This window comes from Petaurus breviceps, unplaced genomic scaffold, assembly GCF_028583685.1.
Source record: "Petaurus breviceps papuanus isolate PSGF00001 unplaced genomic scaffold, PetGlider_PUasm1.0 90849, whole genome shotgun sequence".
In the NCBI taxonomy this organism is placed as follows: Eukaryota; Metazoa; Chordata; class Mammalia; order Diprotodontia; family Petauridae; genus Petaurus; species Petaurus breviceps.
This window is the reverse complement of record NW_027187361.1, coordinates 14,416,231-14,441,511: the sequence shown is the minus strand read 5'-3', so window position 1 is coordinate 14,441,511 and position 25,281 is coordinate 14,416,231. Positions and strand designations below refer to the sequence as shown.

The 25,281-nt window shown below is 36.8% G+C and overlaps 1 protein-coding gene across 1 annotated transcript in view; it reads right to left on the bottom strand.

Moving 5' to 3' along the window:
* Nucleotides 1–528: 528 nt before the first annotated feature.
* The window catches only part of CRLF2 (cytokine receptor like factor 2), a 38,274-nt gene continuing 13,521 nt past the window's right edge, over nt 529–25,281 (bottom strand). The window contains exons 2-8 of the mRNA XM_069073070.1: nt 22,971–23,076; nt 21,473–21,636; nt 20,498–20,631; nt 15,548–15,710; nt 9,133–9,247; nt 4,304–4,388; nt 529–2,193 (exon numbers count right to left, since the gene is read on the bottom strand). Of these exons, the coding sequence (XP_068929171.1) occupies nt 1,924–2,193; nt 4,304–4,388; nt 9,133–9,247; nt 15,548–15,710; nt 20,498–20,631; nt 21,473–21,636; nt 22,971–23,076 (1,037 nt within the window). The 3' untranslated portion in view covers nt 529–1,923. The remainder of the gene's footprint in view (nt 2,194–4,303; nt 4,389–9,132; nt 9,248–15,547; nt 15,711–20,497; nt 20,632–21,472; nt 21,637–22,970; nt 23,077–25,281) is intronic.

Genomic DNA, 25,281 nt, shown 5'->3' with positions numbered 1-25,281 from the left:
GCAGTCTAGGAGCTGGATTGGCTTTAGAATTCAGCTCCTACCTCTTAGGCTTTATTCACATAAGCCCTCTTGAAAATTTATCTCAAGATAATTTGAGTCTTTTTATCCCTTCCTCCTACCATTGGCCTCTTGTCTCTGGTTTCTTACTTGAAATTTCCTCACCTGATTTGGTGTAGTGAGAACTGTATACTAAGGCAAGTGAATGGATCCCAACACTCATACCAGAAGGTGGCCAAAGGCTAAGGCATGTGACCTAATTTGTAGACTTATTATTATGCCTTGTCCCATTCTGCCATTCCTGTCTACTTTCAATCCGTACCAGGAACATTCTGAGATTGTTAATAGCCTCAGCAAATAGTATGGTGTGTTCTCCCTATTACCCTTTCCAACCCCCTTCAACAAAATACAGACAGAAATATGAAAATTTTACAGTGTCTTTACTCAACTGTTTTGAGAATGTACAATTCAACCTAGTTTCCACCTACTGAGTTTACAATCTCAATCATCTAAAAAACCTGATGGTCCTCAAACCCTAGAAGAACTTTCAGTACAAAAATCCCCTCCACTATCAACATGGAAATCAAATACTTAGAACTTTACTCTCAAAGATAACACTTATGGTAACTTTTTCCCCCTTTATTTAACAAGTGAAAACACAGCAAAACAAAATCAAGGACCAGACACATCAAGGGAGTGACTGTGCTGAATGTTTTGTAAAGTGAAGCATATTACAAATACTGGTATGGTTTGTTACAAAAAGGATTGTTTGAGGGTTTTGCCTCATAGGAAAATATTATACTTTTGCAAAGTCCATCTGTCATTTCAATACAATGATTCAGTCAATTGTGTTAAGCTTTGAAAATCCTTTTTTTGTGTGTGTGCCTTTCCAAAAATGGGGACTTTAGGCTTCATCATACTTTGTCATATTTTGCTGTGTAGTCCCTAGTGTTATATCCAAAATCAGTGCAAGAATTACTTCACCAAACAGGATTATTTTGGAGCTAGAGTTGTCCTTAAAGCTAAGGACTTGCCGCTCAAGGGGACTTTTTCTAGTCCAGCCCCAGCATTTTATAACTAAGGAAATGAAGCCTAAAGAGGTGATTTGGCCAAAGTCATAAAGCTATAGTCTCAGAGAGAGTACTAGAACTCCATTGCCCAACTCCCTTCCCAATGTTCTTTCCCCTATACTCTGTCTAGATATTTGAAAACCCTTTTATATATGTTTCTTTATTGGCTTTCTGTATTGGTATTTCTCTCACTGCAAGTTAAATGAAAAGCATACATAGAAAAAATGTAAACTTAGGGGAAAATATCATAAACATTTCAAATTAATTATTCTAAGTACTCTAAATAAAATAAATCTGTGACTTAACAAGCTCTCAGATTGAAATGTGTCTACATTTATGAATTGTAAAGCTTAGACATTAAGGATGATGAGTTGCTGTATGTACATGTGCAGAGATGCTATAATTAAAATGAAAATTAATGTAATTTAGTCTAAGATTTCTCACTGAATAGCAGTTAAATTCATGGCAGACTTGTGAGTTTGTGAGGTCCTGGAAACAACCTTTTTTCCCCATCTGTGTCCATAACCAGCTATTTGGCATAGTGGATAGAGAACAGGACTTAGAATGAGGAAGATGACCCTAGTTAGAATCCAGCCTCAGACACTTACTGGTCATCTGACCCTGAACAAGTCATTTAACCGCTGTCTGCCTCAGTTTCCCCAAGTGTAAACAAGGATAATAATAGCACTTCTCTCCTGAGATTGTTGTGAATATAAAATGAGATGCTTGCAGAGTATTTTGCAAACTTTAAAGCACTCTACAGATGGTAGCTATTATCATTATTGCCATAGGTTCCAGAAACTTACTATGCTGCTGTTGGCCCAGACCCCATCTCCTATCTGTGTGCCGTACAGCATCATAATATAACATACATATTGTCATTCATAACAAACTTCAGATCACCCGAGCAAACAGTGGCACTGCCTTGAGGTGGGACACAAGAGATCTGGTTAGAGCTCGTATTGTGTTCATTCAGTTGTGGATACTCCCTAAAGACTTTCCCCTCTTTGTCTTTGGCCTCTTTCTTGGCAAGTTCCTCTATGAGCCCCTCCTCAACAACAAACTCCTGCTCCAAATGTTCTACTTTGGTTGGGCTGGTCACGTTTTCAGTATCCTGGATCCACTCCTGTTCAAAAGAAACATATAAATTAGAACTTCTTCTCCACTACAACACTTACCTTCTCCTGAATTCACATTCTTTTGATACATATATCCAAAAATGAAACAGCAGATGCTTTTTCTGCTAACATAGTGCTCTAATGTCAACGTCAGTTAGCAAGACGAAGAGGAAATTCATTGTCAAAAGGAACTGCAAATTCTTTTTTCCCTTTAAAATATGGTTATAAGATCTATTAAATCTCTAATCACTCATTTCTATGATTTTTGTCAGATATAAATTTAGAGAATGGAGCCATGTTGGAGATGGAGGAGTGGAGATAAATCCTGACCCTGTCACTTACTACCTGTGTGACCTTGGGCAAGTCATATAATTTCTCTGGGACTGAGTTTTCTCATCGAGAAAGTAAGTGAACAGATGATTTCTAAAGTCCCTCCCCTCCCAAGTCTAAGTCTAATGCTCCTATTATTTTCCAGTGGAACTGAAAACAAAACACATTTAACCATAGATTTAGAGGTGGAAGGGACATTTAAGGTCATTGAGTCTATTCCCTCTGTTTTACAGAGAAGAAAACTGAGACCCAAAAAGGTTGAGTGACTTGTCCAAGGTCACTCAAGTAATAAGGCTATGTAGCACAGTGGATACAGCAATGGACCTTGGATCAAGAAGACCTCACCATCATACTAACATTTATATAGCACCATGTACCAGGAACTGTTCTAAATACTCCATAATTATTATATCATTTGATCCTTACAACAACCCAGTGAGGTAGGATATGTTATTGTCCCCACTTTACAGATGAAAAACTGAGGTAGATAGAAGTAACTTGTCCAGAGTCACACAGCTAGTAAGTGTCTGAGTTCTATATTTTTATATCTCACTCAGGTCTTCCTGATTCTAGGCCCCATGCTCTATTCACCACACCATGTAGGTGCTTGCGTACAAATCTAGTCTCAGACACTCTGTGTCCCTGGGCAAGTCACTTAAGTGTTATCTGCCTCAGTTTCTTTTTCTGGAAAATGGAGGTAATGATGGAATCTACCTCCCAGCATTGTTGTGAGGATAAGAGGAGATATTTATGAAGCACTGCACCAAACTTAACGTACTAAATCAGGGTTAGCTATTAATAAACAGCAAAATTCAGAATCAGACACACTTTCCCTGTACTCAACTCAAATATTGTTTTCATTAAAACTTGCAAATTTAGGTCTTATGGTAAGCAGCAGACAGAGGGAAGCCACTTACCCAGGGTAGGCTGGTGCCTTCTTCTTCAATCTCTTCTGTCTCCTACCTCTTTCTAGCTATTTTGAGATTTCAAGAGGGATAGACCTGCCACTTGGCCTGCCTCTCTCTTCATCCTCTGTCCAGTTTCCTCTGATTGCCCCCAAATTTGGATTCAGGAATTTGGATTAGGGTCATTGAGTTAATGCATTTTGATTTGCATGCTAACTTTTAAAGGAAACTGGATAAAATATTCTTCACCTCCAAAGAGGAGAAGAAAAGTGTTTAAACTACAAAAAAAAATCTAACTAGAATAAATAACAAGAGATTGTGGCAGCTAGGTAGCACAGTGAATAGAGCGCCAGCCCTGGAGTCAGGAGAACCTGAGTTCAAATCTGGCTTCAGACACTTAACACTAAACTAGCTGTGTGACCTTGGGCAAGTCACTTAACCCCAATTGCTCTACCTTACCCCCTCCAAAAAAAAAAGCAAAAATAAATTTTAAAAAATTTGAAAATAACAAGAGATCTTTCTTGTCATTAGGCCTAACTATATATGTATATATATATATATATATATGTATATATATATATATATTGCAGTACCATGACATGAATCCACATCCCTTTCCCTGGTCTTACCCACAGAAGCTGAAAAATGAGAGATCTTTTTAGGTCTAATGGAGAACCTCAGAATGAATAAATATTTTAGGGATAGAGACAAAGTTTCTCCTTTTGAATCACACATTGCTTTGAGTCTTTGCAGAGAGGATAATATTTCATTTTCAAACAGCTTATTCTACATAGTCTTATATTTGACTACAAGTAAGTCTGATTTAGTAGCAGTGATTTTTAAAAAATCAAACCAAATGCAGAAAAAAAATTCTAATAGTTACCTGAAAGTTTCCCCTGTGACAATCAAATAGACCTGGAAAAGCATATTTGGGATCAGGTACAACAGGCATGAATAATTTCTTAACTCTGGAATTAAAACAAAAAGTCTCTTTAGGTAGGTTAAACTCCAGGATGGCCATGGGCAAATCAGTTAACACGTCTGAGCTTTACTTCTCTTATGAGTGAAATGGTCGTGACAACATCTACACTCCCAACGCTTTAGGAGAGAACACTTTGTAAACTCTGGAATGTTTTATAAGTGAGCTACTGCCATTATTGTTATCCCACAGCACTACCATTACCTCTGTGAAAAGAACACTTTGCAGCTTCCAAAGCCCTTTCAGGTCCATTTTACTGAGACTTGACATCAGCTTGCAAAGCAGATGGGCAGATGTTGTTACCTTCATTTTACAGATTAAGGAAAAGGCTTAAGGTGGGTTACTTACCAATGGTTATAGGGATAGTGAATAGCAGACCAGAACCCTGACCTACTAGCCACTGCTCATCCCATAATGCCACATGGCCTCATCTTATAGAATCATGGCACACCAGAGCTGGAAGGAACATTTGTGGCTATCTTTTTGTTATTGTTCAGTCACTTCAGTCGCGTCTAACTCTTCATGACCACATTCAGGATTTTCTCATCAAAGATATTGCAATGATTTACCATTTCCTACTCTAACTCATTTTATAGATGAGGAAACTGAGGCAAGTAGGATGGTGACTTGACCAAGGTCACACAGCTAGTAAGTGTCTGACACTGACTTTGAAGTCATGAAGATGAGTCTTCTTGATTCTAAGCCCAGTTTCCTACCCACTGTGCCACCCAACTTCCCTTGAGGTCTTCTAGTCCACTTCATACCTAAAAAACAATTCCTTCTATAATACACTAGACAGATGGCACTTAACATCTTTCAATATTTGACTCAAAAATCTAGGTTTCTAGTCTACATACACTATTCTTTCTCAAACTCTTTATGTTCCAATCAAACTGACCTACTGTTGTGCCAACACAATATTCACAGCACCAATGGTGACTATGAATATGCTGGCATAGTTCTGAATCACAAAATATAACAGACTTTCCATAGAGAAGAGAAAAGCAAAACATTCATCCTGACTACAAAAAGCCGAATTCCAACACCAGAAAACCAAATACATCATAGCAACAAAGAAGTTAATACATTTTATCACTTCAGAAAACAACACCATTGCAAAGCCTTCCCACAAACAAACACTCACAATCCAGTCCTAGCTGTGTCCTTGCCTGCTTCCTCTCTCTCCCACCATACTAGCTGCTCTGACTACCAGCTTTCTCTCAGCTCTGCTCCATCCTTCATCAAACTCCTCCCACCACAGGCTCCATGTGATTACATTCAGCCTATTAAGGGGCAGGGAATATCTTCAAATTACCATTACCATTATATCTACTTGCTGTATTCCAATACATGGTATACCATCTCTCATCTCCAAGTCTTTTTACAGATATTACCTCCCCTCAAAGCAATGTAAATCTTCCTCCCCTCTATAAAAAAGAATTCCTTATTTCCCCCAAAGTGCAGCACAGGTACCACTTCCTACAGGATGCCTCTTTGAAATATATGTATGCATGCATGCATGCCTAGCATATAATATCACTATAGAATTGAAGATTTCCAATGGTGGTGAGCCAGCTGCCTCCTGAGGTAGCCTATTCCACTACTAGATAACTCTAATCATTATTGTTTTAGTGTTCCCTCTCCTTGAGCTCAATTTTGCCTTTGTCAACTTCTTCCCATTGCTCTACTTCTTCCCTCTAGGGTCAAAAGGAACAAATTATATCCCTCTTCCAGGCACCAGTTCTTCAGATACTTAATCATGGCAATTGTATCCCTGCCAGCTCTTCTATTCTTTAGGATAAACAGTCTCTTAGTCAGTCAACAAGCATTTGTTAGGCACATACTGTGCACCAGGTATTGTACTAAAGATGCAAACAAAGGTAAATGACAACCCTGTTGTCAAGGAGCTCCCAGTCTACCTCCAAGTCTTTCAACTGATGCTTATCCAGGATGAACTAAGAGCCCTTCATGATCTTCAAGGTAGCCCTTCTCAGGATACTCTCTGGTCTGTCAATGCCATTGCCAAAATATGGAACACACATTGAACATGGTGCTTCAGATATGCTCTGACAAAGGCACAGTTCAATTGAACTTCCTTTTCCCTAATCCTAGAACCTCTCTTGATATAATAGCCTCAGATTTCACTCATTTTCTCTGCTGCAATATCACACTGTTGAATCATAAGTTTACAATGAATTGTTATTCAACCACCTGCCCCCATCTCATACTTTTGAAATTAATCTATGCAACTCAAATTTAAGACTTTATATTAATTCTTGATAAATTTCATCTTATTTGATTGAACCCAATATTCTAGCCTGGCAAGGTCTTCTTAAATTCTGACTTTGCCATCCAGTGTGTTGACCACCTCACCTGCTTTGCATCATCTGCACATTTGATAAGCATAATATCTATGCCTTTATCCAAATCATTCGTAAAAATGTCGATTCACCCAGAGCCAAGAACAGATCCCTGTTATGCTTTACTGGGAGGTCTTCAATGTCACCACCACAACAATTAATACACACTCTTTGGGTCCAGATATTCAGTCAGTCGTGTATCCCTGTAATGGTACTATCTCCCATCTCTCCCACCTTTTCCACAAGATAGAACAAAAGACTTTATCAAATGGTTTAGCAATCTGAATAACACGAAATTCATGGCATTCTCCTCACTTACCAGTTTAGCAACTACTAAAAAAGGAAATAAGCTTAGACTGTCATAGCTTATTCTTGATAAAGCTACGGTAGCCCTTTGAGATCATTTCCATTTATAGATGTTCATTAACAATACCTTTAATAACTATTCTCATTCTCCATGATCTTTCAGAGATCACTGACAGTAATTGAATCCTCTCGTTCTTTCAGTACCAATGGATATAGTTTGCTTTAGTGAATTGATCTCATAAAGAGTAAGTCATTGCTTAGATCCTTTAGGTATCAACTTCATGTTAGCCATATTCTCTTATGTTTTCTGCCCTTTCCAACTTAGTCTTGATGATCAAACTTTGGATCCTGAACAAATTTTAGAAGTAATCTACAGAAAACTTTGTTTCATGTGTCTTAGAAACATCCTAAAAGTACTGTTATTATTAATTTAATAACAATCATTGTAACAATTGATTGCTCTACACTTTATTTGTTTGAGCAAGGGATTCCCCTAAATAAGAGTAAAAGTGTATTTTTCCATATAGAGGTTATTTTCTAAGGTTTTTCTTCGTGGACTAGATCTGTTCTATATTAAAATACCAAACAGTCATCTAGATTGAACAGATTGTCTTGTCTTCATGCCCTTAATATGCTTATCAGATTACTTCATTTCCTTTGAAAGAGAGACTGATGTTGATTGCTTCAGTTTGAGCTCCTTTCCTACTAAAGACAAAATTGAAATGGGCCCCTTTGCAAGAATTCAGTACAATATGCTCAGCCAATTTATAACTATAAAGCTATTTAAAGATAGATAATCCCACCATGGTTCAAGGAACTGCATATAATCAGTCCCTCTGTCCATTGTCAGTCTAACTTTTCTGGCACCTAGGCTCTAAATCAATTTATGTACTGGGGGAAAGAGTTGATGATTAAAGGTTTTTTATGAAGGATTTTAAAATGTCTTCAACAAGGCATTTGTAAAACATAAACTGCACATGCTAAGAACTGTTATTTTGTTTTAGCCAAAAGCCACAAACTCGAACTCCTCTTCTGCTAAAGCCTTTTTGGAAATTGCTTCAGTTCAATTTCAGTAAGTATTTTTCAATCATCTGCATAATTCTGATTGTAAAACAAATAGAAATGAAATATACCAGCTTTTTCTGCCCTCAGTTTCTTCATCCGTTAAATTAATAAAAATTGTACTACCTACCTTTCATTTACCAAGTTCCGAGATCATATATGCTAAGCACTTTTTGTTGCCTATGGTACTCTATCTATACATGTAAGTTATTACTCTTTAAAATCTTACAATCAACTTTGCAGCTTTCAGCAATCCTACAAATAACCATTTAATTTACCAGTCTCTCAAAATTTCTTTCAGAATTAATATCTGGTCACACATGAGGCAGTCTCAGACATTTTGAAGCTGAACATTTAATCAAGAAGACTTGAAGGGGTGGCCAGGTGGCTCAGCGAGTAAGAGCACTGGCTCCAGTGTCGGGATGACCTGGAGATCGAATCCCGGGCTCAGACACTCAGCACCACACCCAGAAATAACTGGCCATGTAACCTTGAGCAGGTTACTTTAACCTGATTGCTTTAAGAAGACTTGAAATTCAAAGAATTCTTACCATCTCAGAGAGAGGGGAAGGGAGAGAGAAAGGGAAGGATTTCTTAAATTCTAAAAAAAAAAAACATTGTTTTAAATAATAATATATGTACAATTATTAATAAAATATTATTTTTGAAAAGAATTTGTATCTGGCATATGTTGAAGTAATTTTGAGTTTCTATATTATAGATTATTTTTCTTCAAAGTATTTGTTTACTTGCCTTTTTCTAGCTTATCACTTCTTGATTTCCTTTGGTAAAATATGTGGGTAGTCATTGAAATAATGACTTGCTTACTTAATAATTTTCTTTCTTCACTATTTGCTCAAGAAACATTTATTATAAGCCTTCTGTGTACAAGGCATTGGGCTCAGGTCTAGAGGAGATACAAAGATCTGGGAAATGAATATAGTTATGCATTTTAAAATATCCGTAACACATTAATCTCTTGAGAACATTCAAGTTTGTGCTTACCTTGCTGATTTCCTCAAAAATAAAAGGAGAAGCAATACCATTAAGAAGATAACCAGACTAGTAATTATGTAGACATATTTTGGGGAAGGTTTTTTGACTGTGTCAGTGCATGAATCTGTAAGAAAACAAGATAGCTTTTAGTGTATATTTCCAATTAAAGTCCAATTATTTTCTTCACAAATTCTAAAAATCCTAATTGGATTCTGATAATAATATTAAGAATAGGGAGGAAAAATAATGTAACAAAAAAGACAGGTCATTATCTAATCCCCATACTTAAATCATGTAACAGTTCTCTTCCATTCAAAAAGGAATGTCAAAAGTCATCAGGTAATCAATCCATAAACTAATACTGCCAAGCATGAAGTGATCAGTCAGTCAAGAAGACAGGTCTTACAAGGGAGGCATTCTTCAATAGAGGCTTTTCCCAAAACTGGGGGTTTAGAGAGACACAATGACCTTTTATGGGGACCCCTTTGGTTATATTTCCTAGAAAAATGTTTCTTAGTCCCAGAGCTTTAGATTGACATTAGCTTAAATATAATAATTATTGTAATATATTATATATAATATATTATTATATAATATATAATAATTATAATATATAAATATAATTATTATAATATATAAGTATGATTACTATAATATAAAAGTATTATTATAACTAGTTTTTCTATTCTACTTTAAGGCTGGCAAAGCTCTTTACATATATCGTTTCATTTGTTCTTCACAAAAATTCTTTAGAGATAAAGAAACTAAGGCTGAGAGAGGTACAGTGATCAATGCAGGGTCAAACAGCTAGCATAGCGGTGGGGAACATGTGGCCTCCAGGCCATATGTGACCCTCTAGGTCCTTAAGTGTGGTCCTTTGACTGAATCCAAACTTCACAGAACAAATTCCCCATAATAAAAAGATTTGTTCTGTAAAATTCGGACTCAGTCAAAAGTTCTCACCTAAGCACCTAGAAGGCCACAAGGGACCTTGAAGCCACAGGTTCCCCACCCCTGAGCTAGTAAATGTCTTAGAGCTCTACTCTTTAGGATTACAGGTTCAGTACTCTACATATTATACCACCTTACATTTGTATAGCTCTTTTTGGTTTACAAAACAACTTAGCACATTCTCGTTTGCTTCTCAAGATGAACCTGGATAGGGACAAGATTGATATGGTTTCTCTACATAGAGGGAGAAATTGAGTTTCTGGAAGTTCAAAAGAATTTATTCAAGGTCATACAACTAGTCAGTGGCAAACTTAGGTCTAAAATCCAGACATTCTGATTCAACGTCCAGTTTCTGTTATACCAAACTATTTTAAACATGTGTTCTAAGGAAAAAAAAATGTTGAATATTCCCATGTATTTTTGAAAGAACTTCCTGTTAATGAGTAGACTGTTTATTAGTCAAGCATAAAGCTATAATTAATGTGAACTGGAGCAAAAAGATGAAAACCTGTCCGACTTCCTCATATGATCTCCAGTGGTGAGCACCGACCCTGTTGCGTATTTATTCAACTTCACTCCAATACTACTACCAGGAAAGAATCTAGAAGAGCGTGATATTTAGTACCTAGGACATACACTTGGTAATAAAAGGGAAGTTCAGTTAAATTCATCTTCAAATAATTGTGAAGTGACAACTAGGCACATAATCCCCAGAAATTCCTCTCCTGAAGCCTCCACAAAGTATGGAGATGATTCAGGGATTAGGAAGACCACATCACAGAAATGTGAGACTAGCTTTTACTACTTTAGAAAGATTTCAGATATGGCCCCAGCAATAGACTAAGTAGATAGAGGTCCATTGCCAATAGGCTGGCCCCTATAGGATGAATCCTGTAGCCATAGTAATGTATGAAACTAAACAAAAACTTTTGAAATGGTTATCTGGGTTATTAAGAATCAGTCAATTCTAGATTTTAGAAAAAAACTAGAAAGACTTACATGAACTGATGCTGAGTAGTGAGCAGAACCAGAACATTGTATATAATAACAGCAACATTATGTGAGAATTATGTTTGATACATTTAACTCTTCTCAAAAATGCAATGATCTAAAACAATTCTGAAAGACTCATGATGGAAAATGCTATCCACATCCAGAGAAAAAATTATGGAATCTGAATGCAGAACAAAGCATACTTTTTTCTCTCTTTTTTTGTTTTCTCTTTCTTGTGGTTTTTCCCTTTTGTTCTAATTCTTCTTTCATCACATGACTTATATGGAAATATGTTTAATATGATTGCATATATATACTCTATAACAGATTGCATGCCATCTTGGAGAGGGAAAAAAGAGGGAGGGAAAAATTTGGGAAGTCAAAATCTTATAAAAGTGAATGTTGAAAACTATCTCTACAGGTAATTGGAAAAAATAAAGAAAAAATAATCAGATAATTTTTAGACTATTGTAGTGACAATGTAATATTCACAGCACCAGCAGTCACAATAAATATACCTGCACAGTGCTTGATGACAAAATATAACAGACTCTTCATATGGAAGACACAAGCAAAATATTTATTCAGACACCAGAAACCAGTAAGCCAATTCCATCATAGCAGCAAAGAAGTTAATAAGATACAACAGCACAGAGAGCCGCAGCATCCTTTAGCCTTCTTATAAACCAACACAAGGCCAATGTTTACTCACAAGCCTGTCTGTCTCCCTCCAAAGTGTCCACTCCTCCCAACTGTCTATCTTGCTCTGATTCCTTGTTTCCTGTGGGATCTGCTCCACCCTTCATCAAACTCCTCCCACCACAGGCTCCATGTAATTACATTCAATCTATTAGGGGGCAGAGTTTATTTTCAGAGCAAAGAAGGTCTTCAAATTCCCTTAGGCTTATTAAGGGTCAGGGAAGGTCTCCAATTTCCCATTACCATTACAGCCATTCATAAATTTGAATTTAATTATTGATACTCAAACATTACAGCCTTTTCCATTGAACTATGAGTTAATATGCTCGAAGAATTAAAGCATGCCAATAATGACATTCTTACTATAAAATAAATGAGTAGACAACATGGTACAATAGAAAGAGCACTGATTCTCAAGCCAGAGGACCTAAGTTCAAAACCAACCTCTGATGTTTACTATCTCTCTGACCCTGAGCAAGTCACTAGAACTTCCTGGTCTCTATTTTCTTTTCCCTTTATTCTGTCATTTTGGTGGGGGGAAGGCAGGGCAATTGGGGATAAATGACTTGTCCAAAGTCACACGACTGGTAAGTGTGTCAAGTGTCTGGGGCCAGATTTGAATTCACGTCCTCTGGACTCCAGGGCTGGTGCTCTATCCACTGAATCACCTAGTTGCCCCTGGCCTCTGTTTTCTTAGAACTATAAAATGAGGGGAGGGCGATCAGACTAGATGCCTCTGCAGTCCCTTCAGGGTCTAAATCTATGATCCTACAAAAGGAATTTGGGCATAAATAAATGATGAGCCCTTAGCTATAAAATGAGGACGTTGGACTAGATGCCTCCAAAATCCCTTCAGACTCTAACTCTGCAATCTAATAGAGAGAACTTAGGTATGCCCAAAGGGCTATAAATAAGTGTATACCCTTTGACCCAGCAATACCACTCTAGGGTTGTATCCCAAAGAGTTCATAGAAGTGGGAAAAGGACCCATATGTACAAAAATATTTATAGCAGCTCTTTTTGTGGTGGCAAAGAATTAGAAATCAATTGGGGAATGTCTGAACAAGTTGTGGTTTATAAATGTAATGGAATACTATAAGAAATGAGGAGCAGATGGACTTCATGTTTAGCTGGAGAGGCTTATACTAACTGATGCTGAGTGAGAAAACCAGAACCAGGAGAAATTTGGACACAGTTTTGGACACAATGTATGTGTCATGACTATGTTTGATAGACTGGGCTCCTCTCAGCAATGCAAGGTTATAAGACAACTCCAAAAGACTCATGATGGGAAGAGATGTCCACATCCAGAGAAAGAACTACAGTTTGAATGTAGACAGAAGCAAACCACTTGCTCTCTCTTTCTCTTTTTTTTGTTTCCTCTTTCCCATTATCCATTCCATTGGTTATAATCTTTCTTTACAACCTGACTAATGTTTAATGTGAAGATATTTGTAGTACCTATATCAGAGAGCATGCTGCCATGGTGGAGGGGAGGAGAGGAAGGGGGAGAAAATTTGAAACTCAAAGATTGTGGAACTGAATGTTGTAAACTAAAAGTAAATAAGTTAAGTTTTAAAAACATCTTTTAATTTTTAATAATCAGAACCAAAATAATAGCTTAGAGATAAAAAAAAATCAGGTTCCCTGGTTCTCTTCAGAAGGAGGAATAAATGAATTGGTGCAATTAATTTCATCAGGCTCACCAAAGCAACTAGAAAAATATTTCATTATTTACTTGGTCATCTTCCCCTACAAGGCTATTGAGGACTTAAGCAAAAAGATCACCATGAAAATAATTGCACAAAGAAATGGAGAAATTCTGTGAAAAACTCAAAAAAAGATTTCAAAGCAACAAATGTGTTGATAATTTATAAGTTCAAAGAAAAAGTAGGCATAAGAAATAATGACAAAAACATCTTGGAAAATAAGAATTTGAGATGGCAAAATTGGAAAGATCAAAGGCTCATAGATTACTGAGCAGCCTCATCCTTGAATATCATGAACACTTTCTTTAATTAGAGAATCAGCAGGGGCAGCTAGGGGGTGCAGCGAATAGAGCACCAACCCAGAGTCAGGAGGACCTGAATTCAACTCTCGTCTCAGACACTTGACATTTAACTAACTAGCTGTGTGACCTTGGGCAAGTCACTTAACCCCAATTGCCTTGCCTTCCCCTCTCCAAAAAAATTTAAAAATAAGAGAATCAGAAGATACAGGATATGGCAAGCCAAATGACAACATGGGCAAAAATTGAACATGGCGGGACTTTAATGATCTTTCAATCAACAAGCATTTATTAAATGCTTACTATGTGCAAGGCATTTTGCTAAATACTGAGAATACAAAGAAAAGAATATGATACTAAGCTACTCATTACTGCTATTGGAGTACATCAGCCATCTTCATTTTGTCAGACTATCAACTATTTGGAACAAAAGCTTAAAAATCAACATCAAAGTAAGTGAAAAGATTGAGGTGAGACAAAGATAATATGAACAGGTACAACAGTTTCAAATCTTGCTTCTTTAAGTGTTATTTTAAGATCAAAAATTGGGGAAAAGGTAGAGAAAAAACAGGTTTTTATTTTTCATAATTCTTATAGAAGTTTATTTGCTTTAAAGCAAATTTTATAATGAGGTAAAAGAAACCAGAAAACATCTTAGTCAATAAATATTTGATCCCCCTATCAAGTGGGAAACCACAGGAGCCAAGGACAAGCCAATTTTAGAATGTTACTTCAACTTACAACATTACACAGGAGGAAGGTGGGATTTAATAAGTATTATTTTCTCATAAACAGCAAAGAGGAATAAATGACAGGGATGAGTAAAAGATTAGCTAAGTGAGTTCATTCCAAGAGTAAAGTATTAATGGATTAGAAGCCATAAAGTGCTATAAATGGTAGCTATTTTTATTATATATATATATATTTTAAGATTATATATATATATTTTAAAATTCTTTGACAGATGCAAACACAAAGATAATGCTACTCAATGATCAGAGTATTACTGTTGTAAGGCATTAAAAAAGATATATATATATACATATATATATATATATACTTTTGAGGTATGTTCTCAACTGGCATAGAAAATATCCTTTACAAAATCCAAACACAAGAAGGATTTTTTTTGTTTCTTTTTGGAGGGGGGGAGGCAAGGCAATTGGGGTTAAGTGACTTGCCCAAGGTCACACAGCTAATAAGTCTGTCAAGTGTAGGATTTTAAAAAAATAAATGATGAGATCCTCCAAATATTCCTTTTGAGAGCTAGCGTCATGCTGGTCATTCCAAGTCTCAGCATGCTACAGGAGTTCCTCAGAGAGAAACAAGGTGGTTTATCTTTAATGCCCTCCTTAATGCCTTCTCTGTGATCTTTGCCTCTTAGCAGGCTTCTGTCCAATGTCCAGTGTCTAGATTCTGCCTCAGTTGCTGTTCAGAGTCTCACTCTCCCTCAGTGCATTTCCCTCCTAGGTCCAGCACTCTCTCCACCATACCACCCACCTTCCTCTAGTATGATTCAATTCCCTGTAATGTGATGAAGAAGGCTACCTAGCGATATGAAAACTAAGAGGAATTCCTTCCTTTCCCTCTCACATATTATGTAGACAAAAAGGGAAGCTGAGGCATTAACATTATTGGTATTCTAAAATAAGTTATATTTATTCCAGACCCACCTTGGCAAGACCACTGTACCTCCAGAGAGGAACACATCACAGGCTTCCCCTTGAAATTAATCATTGAAAAAGAGATGTATAGCCTTGTATTTGGCATTACCTTCCAATTTGTTCCTCCTCCAGTGTGTTACAGGGGACCAATCACTAGGGTATGTCTTGCTGCCATAAATAGCCATTCTTGTTATCACTCTGGCCCGGAAGAAATAACACTTCTCAGAATCCAAGCCGCCAATTGTAACGTTACATACGGTATTTGTATTGGGCTGGAGACAAATACATGTATTGATTAATTACTTATGCACTTCACCAAGAAGAGCAATTCATCCAAGTGCTTTGTTTGCCCTTGATCTCACCTTCCCTTTCTATCCTTTTCCCAGAGCATTAGCACTGAAGGAGGAACTCCAGAATAATAAGCCTTCCCAAAAAAATACATCCTTCATAATGAATGACAACTTCCAGGCAAAGGGATAAAACGCTTCTGGGCAGTGCTATTTAAAGGTGGAATAACGTTTGGTGAAGTAGTGTGCTTTGGCTTTGTGATCCCAGGCAAGTTATTTAACTTCTCTGCCTCCCAGGAAAGACTTAAACTCTGTAAATGGAAAAGCAGTTGCTGACCTCTATTGATTTCTTTAGGATTTGTGTACAGCAAAGGTTGTGGAAGTTCTCAGACACTTTGTGACCCCATTTGGGGTTTTCTTGGCAGAGATACTGGAGTGATTTGCTGTTTCCTTCTTCAGCTTGTTTTACAGATGAGGAAACTGAGGCAAACTGGGTTAAGGGACTTTTCCAGGGTCACATAGCTAGTAAGAGTCTAAGGCCAGATTTGAACTCATGAACTGTCTCCAGGCCCAGTGCTCTATCATCCACTGTACCACCTAGCTTCACTTACACCAATAACATCAAACTCAAATAGGAACAGAGGCATCTAAGCCAAAAATAGAAATGGGGGCATAATAACTTGTATTTTTTTTGTTTTTTTTTTGGAGGGCAATTTGTGTTCAGTGACTTGCCCAAGGTCACACAGCTAGTAGGTGTGTCAAGTGTCTGAGGTCACATTTGAACTCAGGTCCTCCTGACTCCAGGGCTGGTGCTTTATTCACTGAGCAACCTAGCCACCCCTAAACTTGTGTTTTTATTTATTTGTTAAATATCTCCTGATTGCATTTTAATCTGGTTTAGGCTGCATTGGGACTGTGGGGCAAACATTTGATATCTCTGCTCAACATCACTAAAAATATAGACCTGGATTGTTTTTAGATGTGATTTTTAAAAAATGATTTAATAAGAAGCAGCCATGGGATGTAGGTAGAGGGCTGACTTTAGAATCGTGAAGACATAGTTTCAAGTCCTGTCTCTAAAACATACTGACTGTGTAATTCTGGCCAAGTCATTTGACCAGGCAATTCTGAAACTAGAATTTGCTATTCTATTATTATTTATTACTAGTTTCTCTTCTCTTTTCTCAGTTTGATTCTATATTGACTCCCCATTTTTCCACTATCTTGTTGTTCAGTTGCTTCACTCATGTCTGACTCTTTCTGAACCTATTTGGGGTTTTCTTGGTAATGATACTAGAGTAGTTTGTTTTTTCTTCAACTTATTTTACAGAGGAGGAAACTAAGGCAAACAAGGTTAAGTGACTCACCCAGGGTCACACAGCTAGTAAGTGTCTGCAGTCAAATTTGGACTCAGGTCTTCCTGACTCCAGGTTTCTATTCACTCTACAATGCTCTATCCACTGAGACACCTGGCTGCCCCTTCCACTACCTACATTTCCCTTATTGCTGACTTTTTCCCCACCTCTCCTACCCCTTTGTCCAAGATAAACATAGGGACAAAAAGGTGGAGATCTACGGTAGAAAGATTTAGAAATTATGGACAAAATTGGAAAAGTCACTTTATCTCTGTGGGCTTCATTTTCCTAACTTGAAAACTAAAAGAGATGAATTATTGTTGTTCAGTTGTTTTCTGTCATGTCCAATTCTTCTTGACCCCGTTTGGGGACTTCTTGGCAGAGATACTGGAGTGGTTTGTCATTTCTTTCTCCAGCTCATTTTTACAGATGAGGAAACTGAGGCAAACAGGATTAAATGGCTTTCCCAGGATCACATAGATAGGAAGTGTTTGAGGTCAGATTTGGATCCAGGAAGATGAGTCTTCCTGACTCCAGGCCAGGCATTCAATCCACTGCACCACTTAGATGCCCAGAGATGAACTAGATGGCCTCTAAATTCCATTCTAGTTTTATCAATTGCCTAATTTTACAAATTAGAAACCTGAGGCCCAAGGAGTACAAATTATTTGTCCAGTGCTACACAGAGATTAAGCATAAGAAACAGGATTCAAGTGCCTGTTTTCTGATTATAATTCCAGGTGCCTTCTTTAATTAGCATTTTGATTTCCTAGATGTCACATCATTCACTGTATTGAAAATTGACTCTGTATTGGTGGCCTCTTCAATCTCAGCATTCTAAGTCATACTTCATTATCAGTATCTCAAAAAGGAGTAAATATGAAACTTTAATAGATAAATTAAAATTAAAATGCCTCCCTCTAGTTATTAGAATATAGTTCACTTTTAATTCAGCAAAAATTTCCATTTATTTTGGTTTTTTTTTCTTGTCTCCAAGGCAGTACAGTTATGCTAATCAATACCTGCCACTCATTACACTAATCATGCCACATAAGGGCCCAATGGTGGGCTTTTTTTTTTTTTTTGCTTTTTGGAGAGCAATTGGGGTTAAGTAACTTGCCCAAGGTCACACAGCTCATTTTTGTGTTAAGTGTCTGAGGCCAGATCCGAACCCAGGTCCTCCTCACTCTAAGGCTGGTGCTCTATTCACTGCACCACCTAGTCTCCCCTGTGGGCTCTTTCAAGACTCAACTCAAATGTTACCTTTTTCAAGAGGCCCCTTCTGGTCACTCCAAATACAAGAAGTGTTTTTTGTTCAAGTTTGGCTTCCTTTCATCTTGTATATTATTTCTATTTGCTTATTTATCTTCTCAATTAAATATGAGCTCTCTGAGGTCAGGGATCTTGTTTTTGCCTTTCTTTGTTTGCCTGGAACTTAGTATGGACCCTGGTACATAGTAGCATTAAATAAATTCTTGTTATTTGAATAATCAACCAAATTAATTCAATGCTTATTAAGTGTTTGAAAGACTGATTGACTCTTTACAATTTCACCTTTAAATGTCATGAATATGATCTTGCTCATTTTGTCCTCTTGCCTCACTTTATGTGTCATTTTTTTTCTTCACTACTTCTTGCTTTTTTATTTAGCAATATTACTCATAGACTTTCACACCTTACTCTTTGATAAGATTTTACAAATGAGTTTACATATTAAATTGATGCTTCCCCTAGCTGCTTCTTTCCTTACAGGCATATAGTAATCACTTAAAAATAAGTGTTTGTGGATTGAGTGATTGGTTGATAATAAGTATTAAAAATATTCTCCCTGTTTTACATTTGTTTCTAGAGTGAACAGAAAGTGTTCACTTTTTTCCTGAAGGAAGATAAGGCACAGTGGAAAAGTAAGTGAATAAAATACTCAAGACCAATTATACCTAAAGTGTTGTACCAGTAGGATACTTTATTCCCACTAAGTGAACTCTCCGAAATAGTTAGATGTCATTCCAAAATACAAGCTATGATCTGGGAATGTCCCATTGTTCCATTTTCCTTTACCCTTAACTGTACAATCTGGTTGTTTTGTATTGACGGAATTGTGGGAAAGCAAAGGGAAAGTAGCAAAAAGAAACTCGAATAACTTATTTTTCCATGAATATCCCATACTTATCTTGCCATGGCTCTATCAATCATTTTTGTGCCTTCCTTCCTCTATCCAAATACTATCCATCCTTCAAAGCCTACATTGTGTCCCATTTCCTCCTTGGAGAATTCCCTGACTACCCCAGCTCTCGCTAATTCAACCTTCTTCTTGACTACTATGGTCCTTAGAAAAAGTACCACAAAATCTAGCATTTAATTCCATTCTGTCTTATATGGTTTGCTTTTATTCCGTGTGTCTAGAGGAGAGTAACCTGGATAGAGAAGTGCCCTAAGTCATTGTCACAGAAGATTCAATTGAAGGAACTGGGGATAATTACCCTAAAGAAGAGAAAATTTGAGGAGGAATATGACAACTGTCTTTAAGTATCTGAAGGGCTTTCATGAGAGAGAAGAATAAAGGGATAGAATCAGGAAAAATTCATGTGAACTGGCTTGATGTCTGGGGAGAAAGAACTTCCTTATAATTAGAACCCCCTGTAAATATAATGAACTGCTTTAAGAGATGGTAGGTTTCTCTCTCTTTGGGAGTCTTCATTCAGAGGTTGAATGACCACTTGTTAATTAAGTTATATTGGAGATTCTTTCCTTCTATCGGTTGGACTGGATTGTCACTGATCTTCCTTCCAACTTTCAAATTCTGTGATTCTGAATCTTTTTTCCCCAAATAAATTTTAAACTCTTTGAGAACAGTGAGCATGTCTTAGACTTCTTAAAAATCCCATAATGGTTAGCATTGTGCCAATTATTATTATCAACAACAATTATAGTAATAGCTGGCATTTACATAGTGTTATAATGTTTGCAAAGAGCTTTGCTTTTATTAACTCATTTGATTCTCACAAAACCCCTTATAAGTAGGTGGCATTGTGACCCCTTTATCATCTCCTATCCTCATAAGATAAGAAAACTGAGTCTGAGTGAAGCTTGCCTGGGGTCGCAAAGGTAGTCAATGCCTGTGGTGAGATTTAACTTCAATTCTTATTGGCTACAGCTTCAGCAATATACCCACTACTGCAAGCATATAGCATGTGTTCAACAATTACATATTAACTGATGATTAACATTCACCTAGAGTGAGGAAATTTAGTAAGATGTAGGTAAAGCAAAAGGACAAATATTTAGGAAGACTATGTTATTTTGTACTTCTCTAGCTAGGATATATTGTCCTAGAACTAAGATCTCTCTCCTTCTAAGATTTGATAATCAGAGATTTAGATATTAGATAATCAGATTAAACATGCTTGTTGGACTCACCAGCCATTTTTGATCAAAGATGCTTTTGTGTTGAATTTCATAGGTGAGACCATAAATGGGCAAATCAGAACATGTTATTGTAACTGAATCTTCTCTCCATGTGAAGTTCATATTGGTTGGAGAGCTGGGTTTCACTGAAAGAGGAAACATATTTTACCAGAAGTTATGGTATTCAGAGAAAAATATTTCAGCTCTAGTGAATGGCTGGGGTTTTCTTGCCTGCCTTTCCTTCTCATATCAATCTTTCAGGACCTATATAGCAGTCTTTTAGGCCTTATTTAAATTTTTTTCTTTTAAACAATGCTGGTCTATAATACAGTATTTTATACAATAAAGATTACAGAGTACAGAGAGGCAGAATGGTATAGTAAAGAGAGAACTAGCCTTAGAACCAAGAAGATGTGAGTTCAAATATGCCTCAGACATGTCATGGCTTAAGCTTTTAACCACTTAAACTCTCAGGGGTCCAAAGTGGCATCTCTAAAATCAAGTGTTAAGTTGTGGAAGATGTATAGAACTGCAATGGTAAAGGGAATTTATTCATCTGAAAGTTCTCTATACCAAGGAAATGAGATGTCTAGCCCCTTTTCCTAAAGACAACAAAGATCAGGAAGATGAGTAAATTTGAGCAATTTTAAATTATCATAAATGTCTAATCAAATTTTAAGACACTTAAATAAACAAGATTTGCTTCCCTTCCTTGCAATCAATGGATGGAAGCCAAGCCTTAGAACTATCTCTCTCTCCCTCCCTTCTTCCCTCTTTCTCTCTCTCTCTTAACTTCTCTTCATTCATTTGTTTTCAAAACAACAAACGGCCATGATAACTAGCAAATGCACTAACATCCACCATTGCAAATCCATGTTCACCTCTTAGTGGGGGAATCACTTACTGCTTTGGACCTGTCTAGAAAATGACTTCCATTGGATTTCAGCAGCTGAGAAAGCAAAAATGTAGACTGGATGTGGTACTTACAATAATGGCTAAGCCTCACATCCCTTTGTTCAAGAACTTTATCTTCCTCTCTCTTGAGTAAAAATGTCAGTCTATTGTCTCCAGCCTTAAAAAGACATCCAGCAGTATAACCTTGATCAAGAGTGTAGTGAGGACACTGCTGTGAAGGGGAAGCTTTGTCCAATCTGTGGTTAAAGAAAAAAGTTAGTGCTATTATCATTTTATATGTTAGTTTCTGCCTTGAAATGTCCAATACAAGTTAATGTTCATAGAGTATCTAAAACCTAGTCTACCACCTTTTATACTACTCTGCCATCACTATCAAAAAATTTTTTAAAACTACCCTTCCTTACTCACTGCCATTTTGGATTTTCCCTTGTTTTATCAGTAGTCATGACCAAAGCATTCATTGCAAGTGTGCATCTTTTCAGTGATGCACTGTTCCAGATCTTAGCTAAAAAGGTCCGAAAAATCATGCTTAAAACTTTCCGAAATGGCTGCATATACCAGGTCTTCCATTCCATTGGCAAAACCTTTAAAAACTCAAGATCACCTCCATACTGCAGTGAGGTATCAGTGTAGGACTTTGTGCAAGAAAGTAAGATTGCAGGAAGAACTTGGTTTAAATCATCATTCTTACAGCTTTCAAAGTTTGCTTTTATATTGTTATTGTTATCATGTAAATTGTTCTCTTAGTTCTGCTCATTTCATTCTTTATCAATACATAAAAGTACTCAAATTTCTTTTCATTTTTATAATATTATTATTATAGCATAAATTGTTCTTTTGGTTTTGCTAACTTTACATAAGCTTATATAAATTTTTCCATTTCTTTTTTGAAATTGTCTATAAAATAATGTGGTACTTATTAGTTTATATGACCATAAGCAAATCACTCAACTTCTATAAATCTCAGTTTTCTCATCTGTAAAATGGAAATAATACATAAAATATCTTCTCACAGAGTTATGGGAAGGTGCAACAAGGTAATAGTAAATCATATCAAAAAGAAAAAACATAAATCATGATAATAATAATAAATTTAAGGGAAAATCCTTTTCTAAAATACACCTGTTTAAGTATTTTTGTAATTACAGAACATATCAAAAATATAGGAAAAATGGTTACCCAAGCTGTGTAATAGTCATACTCTCTAGGTCTGGCTTCCCCTCAATCTCACCTCTGGTTTTTAGAACCCTAATATTAATATTGGTAGAGTCTCATACTTATGAGGAAGTTGTGAGAGATTGCAGCACATAGTGAAAAAAAAAAACATAGGATATAAATTCAGGGCACAAGGGTTCAAATCCCATCTCCAGCATTCAATGTGACTTTGGACTTAGAGAAATGTGGTTGTAGTGCAAACTGAGGATGAAACTGAGCTCTGAAAGCTAGGGATTTAAATAGAATGCCATCTTCCTCTGGCATTCTCTTTGCTGCCCACATGAGGAAGATATTTTAGAAAAGCTTATATGATTCATTTTCCAATGTATTGAGAATTTTCTTCATAAATACTTACCCATAAAGGAAAGTTAAATTCTTCTCCACCAAATATTTACTGACATTCCACTTAACAAGTGTCCTTTCAAAGTTGAAGCTAATGATCTGTACACTCACATTGGTTCCTAAGGAGAAAAATAATCTAGTAAATAAAGATAGTCATGGCTGGATTTTTTTTAATCCTTGACTTTGATCAATCAATAATTATTTATGAAATACCTGCTATATACTAGGCACTGTGTTCAGTGCTGGATACAAGGACAAAAGTTAAACAACCCCTGCTCCCAAGGACCTTACTTCTAATATGGGAGACTGTATATCATACATACATACATATATGTATGTGTATATATACACACACAGAGAAAGAAGAGAAGAGAAGAGAAGAGAAGAGAAGAGAAGAGAAGAGAAGAGAAGAGAAGAGAAGAGAAGAGAAGAGAAGAGAAGAGAAGAGAAGAGAAGAGAAGAGAAGAGAAGAGAGAGGAGAGGAGAGGAGAGGAGAGGAGAGGAGAGGAGAGGAGAGAGTGAAAGTAAGAGAGAGAGACAGATAGAAAATACATTAAATGTTTACAAGGTATTGGAGAGGAAGAGCACTAGAAGCTGGGATTGGGAGGAAATCAGGAAAGTGTCCCTGTAGAAGGTAGCATGGAGTAGAGTCTTAAAGGAAACCAGAGATTCCAAGAAACAGAAATGTGAGGGAACTCATAACAACCATGAGGAACTGCCAGTGCAGCAAACATTTGTGAAAATGGAATGTATTGGACAAAAGAAAGAGACAGATTATTTCAGACAATATATTAATTGTGGCTGCTTTCCTCACAAGAGTTTGTAGCAGGCAACAATGATCAATCAGACAAATAGACACTTATTCAGCATCTACTATGTGCCTTGCAGAGGGTTAGAAGTACAGGATGTGGTGCTGTCCGCAAAGGTCTTACAATGTAATTGAGGTGGCACAAACACCTGCAATAAGTGAAATAGTAAAGGATAGGCTAGGATTGAGCATCAAAAGAGTAGCACGTGCCATGTGTTCTGGAGCCAGCCCTTAGCTCTCAAGAGCTGTTAAATGTTGAGAGTCGAGCTTTGTACTTGTAGACAGGCAAATGCTACAATCAAGGCTTGAATTATTCTTTTATTGAGTATCTAGACTTAAAATAACAGAGGAAGTGTGAAGATTAAATTTAAAGTATGTCATGCATAGAATTTTTTCTGCAGAGCCGATTAGTAAATATTTACCAGCACATCCTTAGGCATACAATAACGGTAAGAAGGCTTGAAAAGATAAATATCCATGTGGGTCAGAGCTTCTAGGATCTGAAAAAATGTACCTTCTTCAACTCCTTGATTGAGCTGGATCTTGAAAAATAGGGAACATTGCTGTTGTCAAAAGGGCACAGAGAGACAATTCTAGGCACAAAGCTAGATGAAAAAAGTCAAGGAAATATAAAAGAAGGAACTTTGTTTCAGTAAATGAGCTTTGCTAATGTGTAGAGCTTCACTTGGTAAGTATTGGGATTTTAATAAGATGAAGAATAATCAATTTTAAGTTGCACTTTAAGGTTTGTAAAGCTCTTTACATTTTTTCATTTGAGTCTTACAAAAAGTCTCCGATGTAAGTGCTATGATTCACCCATTTTAGAGATGAAGAAACTGAGTCTGAGGAATTGTAACTTGCCCAGGGTTACACAATGAGTAAATATCCGAGGTGGGATTTGAACTCAAGTGTCCAGTATTCTATATCTATCTATCTATACATATATCCAGTATATCTATACACTGTGTTGCCCCTGATAGCTTTATAGAGGGAAGTGATGATCAGTGTCAGATTAATTTATCCAAACTGACTTCTACTATCCTAAAACAAGAAAATACTCTTAGATTTTAGCAAAGAAGCAAAAAGGGGAAAAAATTTAAATCTTGCTATAATTATTTTTGTTTTGTGCGTATTATACTGGCCTCTTTTGGGCCAATATAATATTTTCTAGGAATGTTTTCATCTGGTTGTTGCTGTTCATCCTTCATTTTCAGAGGACCAATGACATCATGGGTGATGACTTACACATGTATTGAAGTGAGGCAGAGCTGTGGAAAATCATTAGCCTCTCTCTCTCTCTCTCTCTCTCTCTCTCTCTCTCTCTCTCTCTCTCTCTCTCTCTCTCTCTCTCTCTCTCTCTCTTTCTCTCTCTCTCTGTCTGTCTCTCTCTGTCTATTTCTCTCTGTATCTGTCTTTCTCTGTCTGTCTCTCTGTCTCTGTCTTTGTCTTTGTCTGTCCCTCTGTGTCTGTCTCTCTGCCTCTCTCTCTCTGTCTCTCTCTGTCTCTCTCTCTGTCT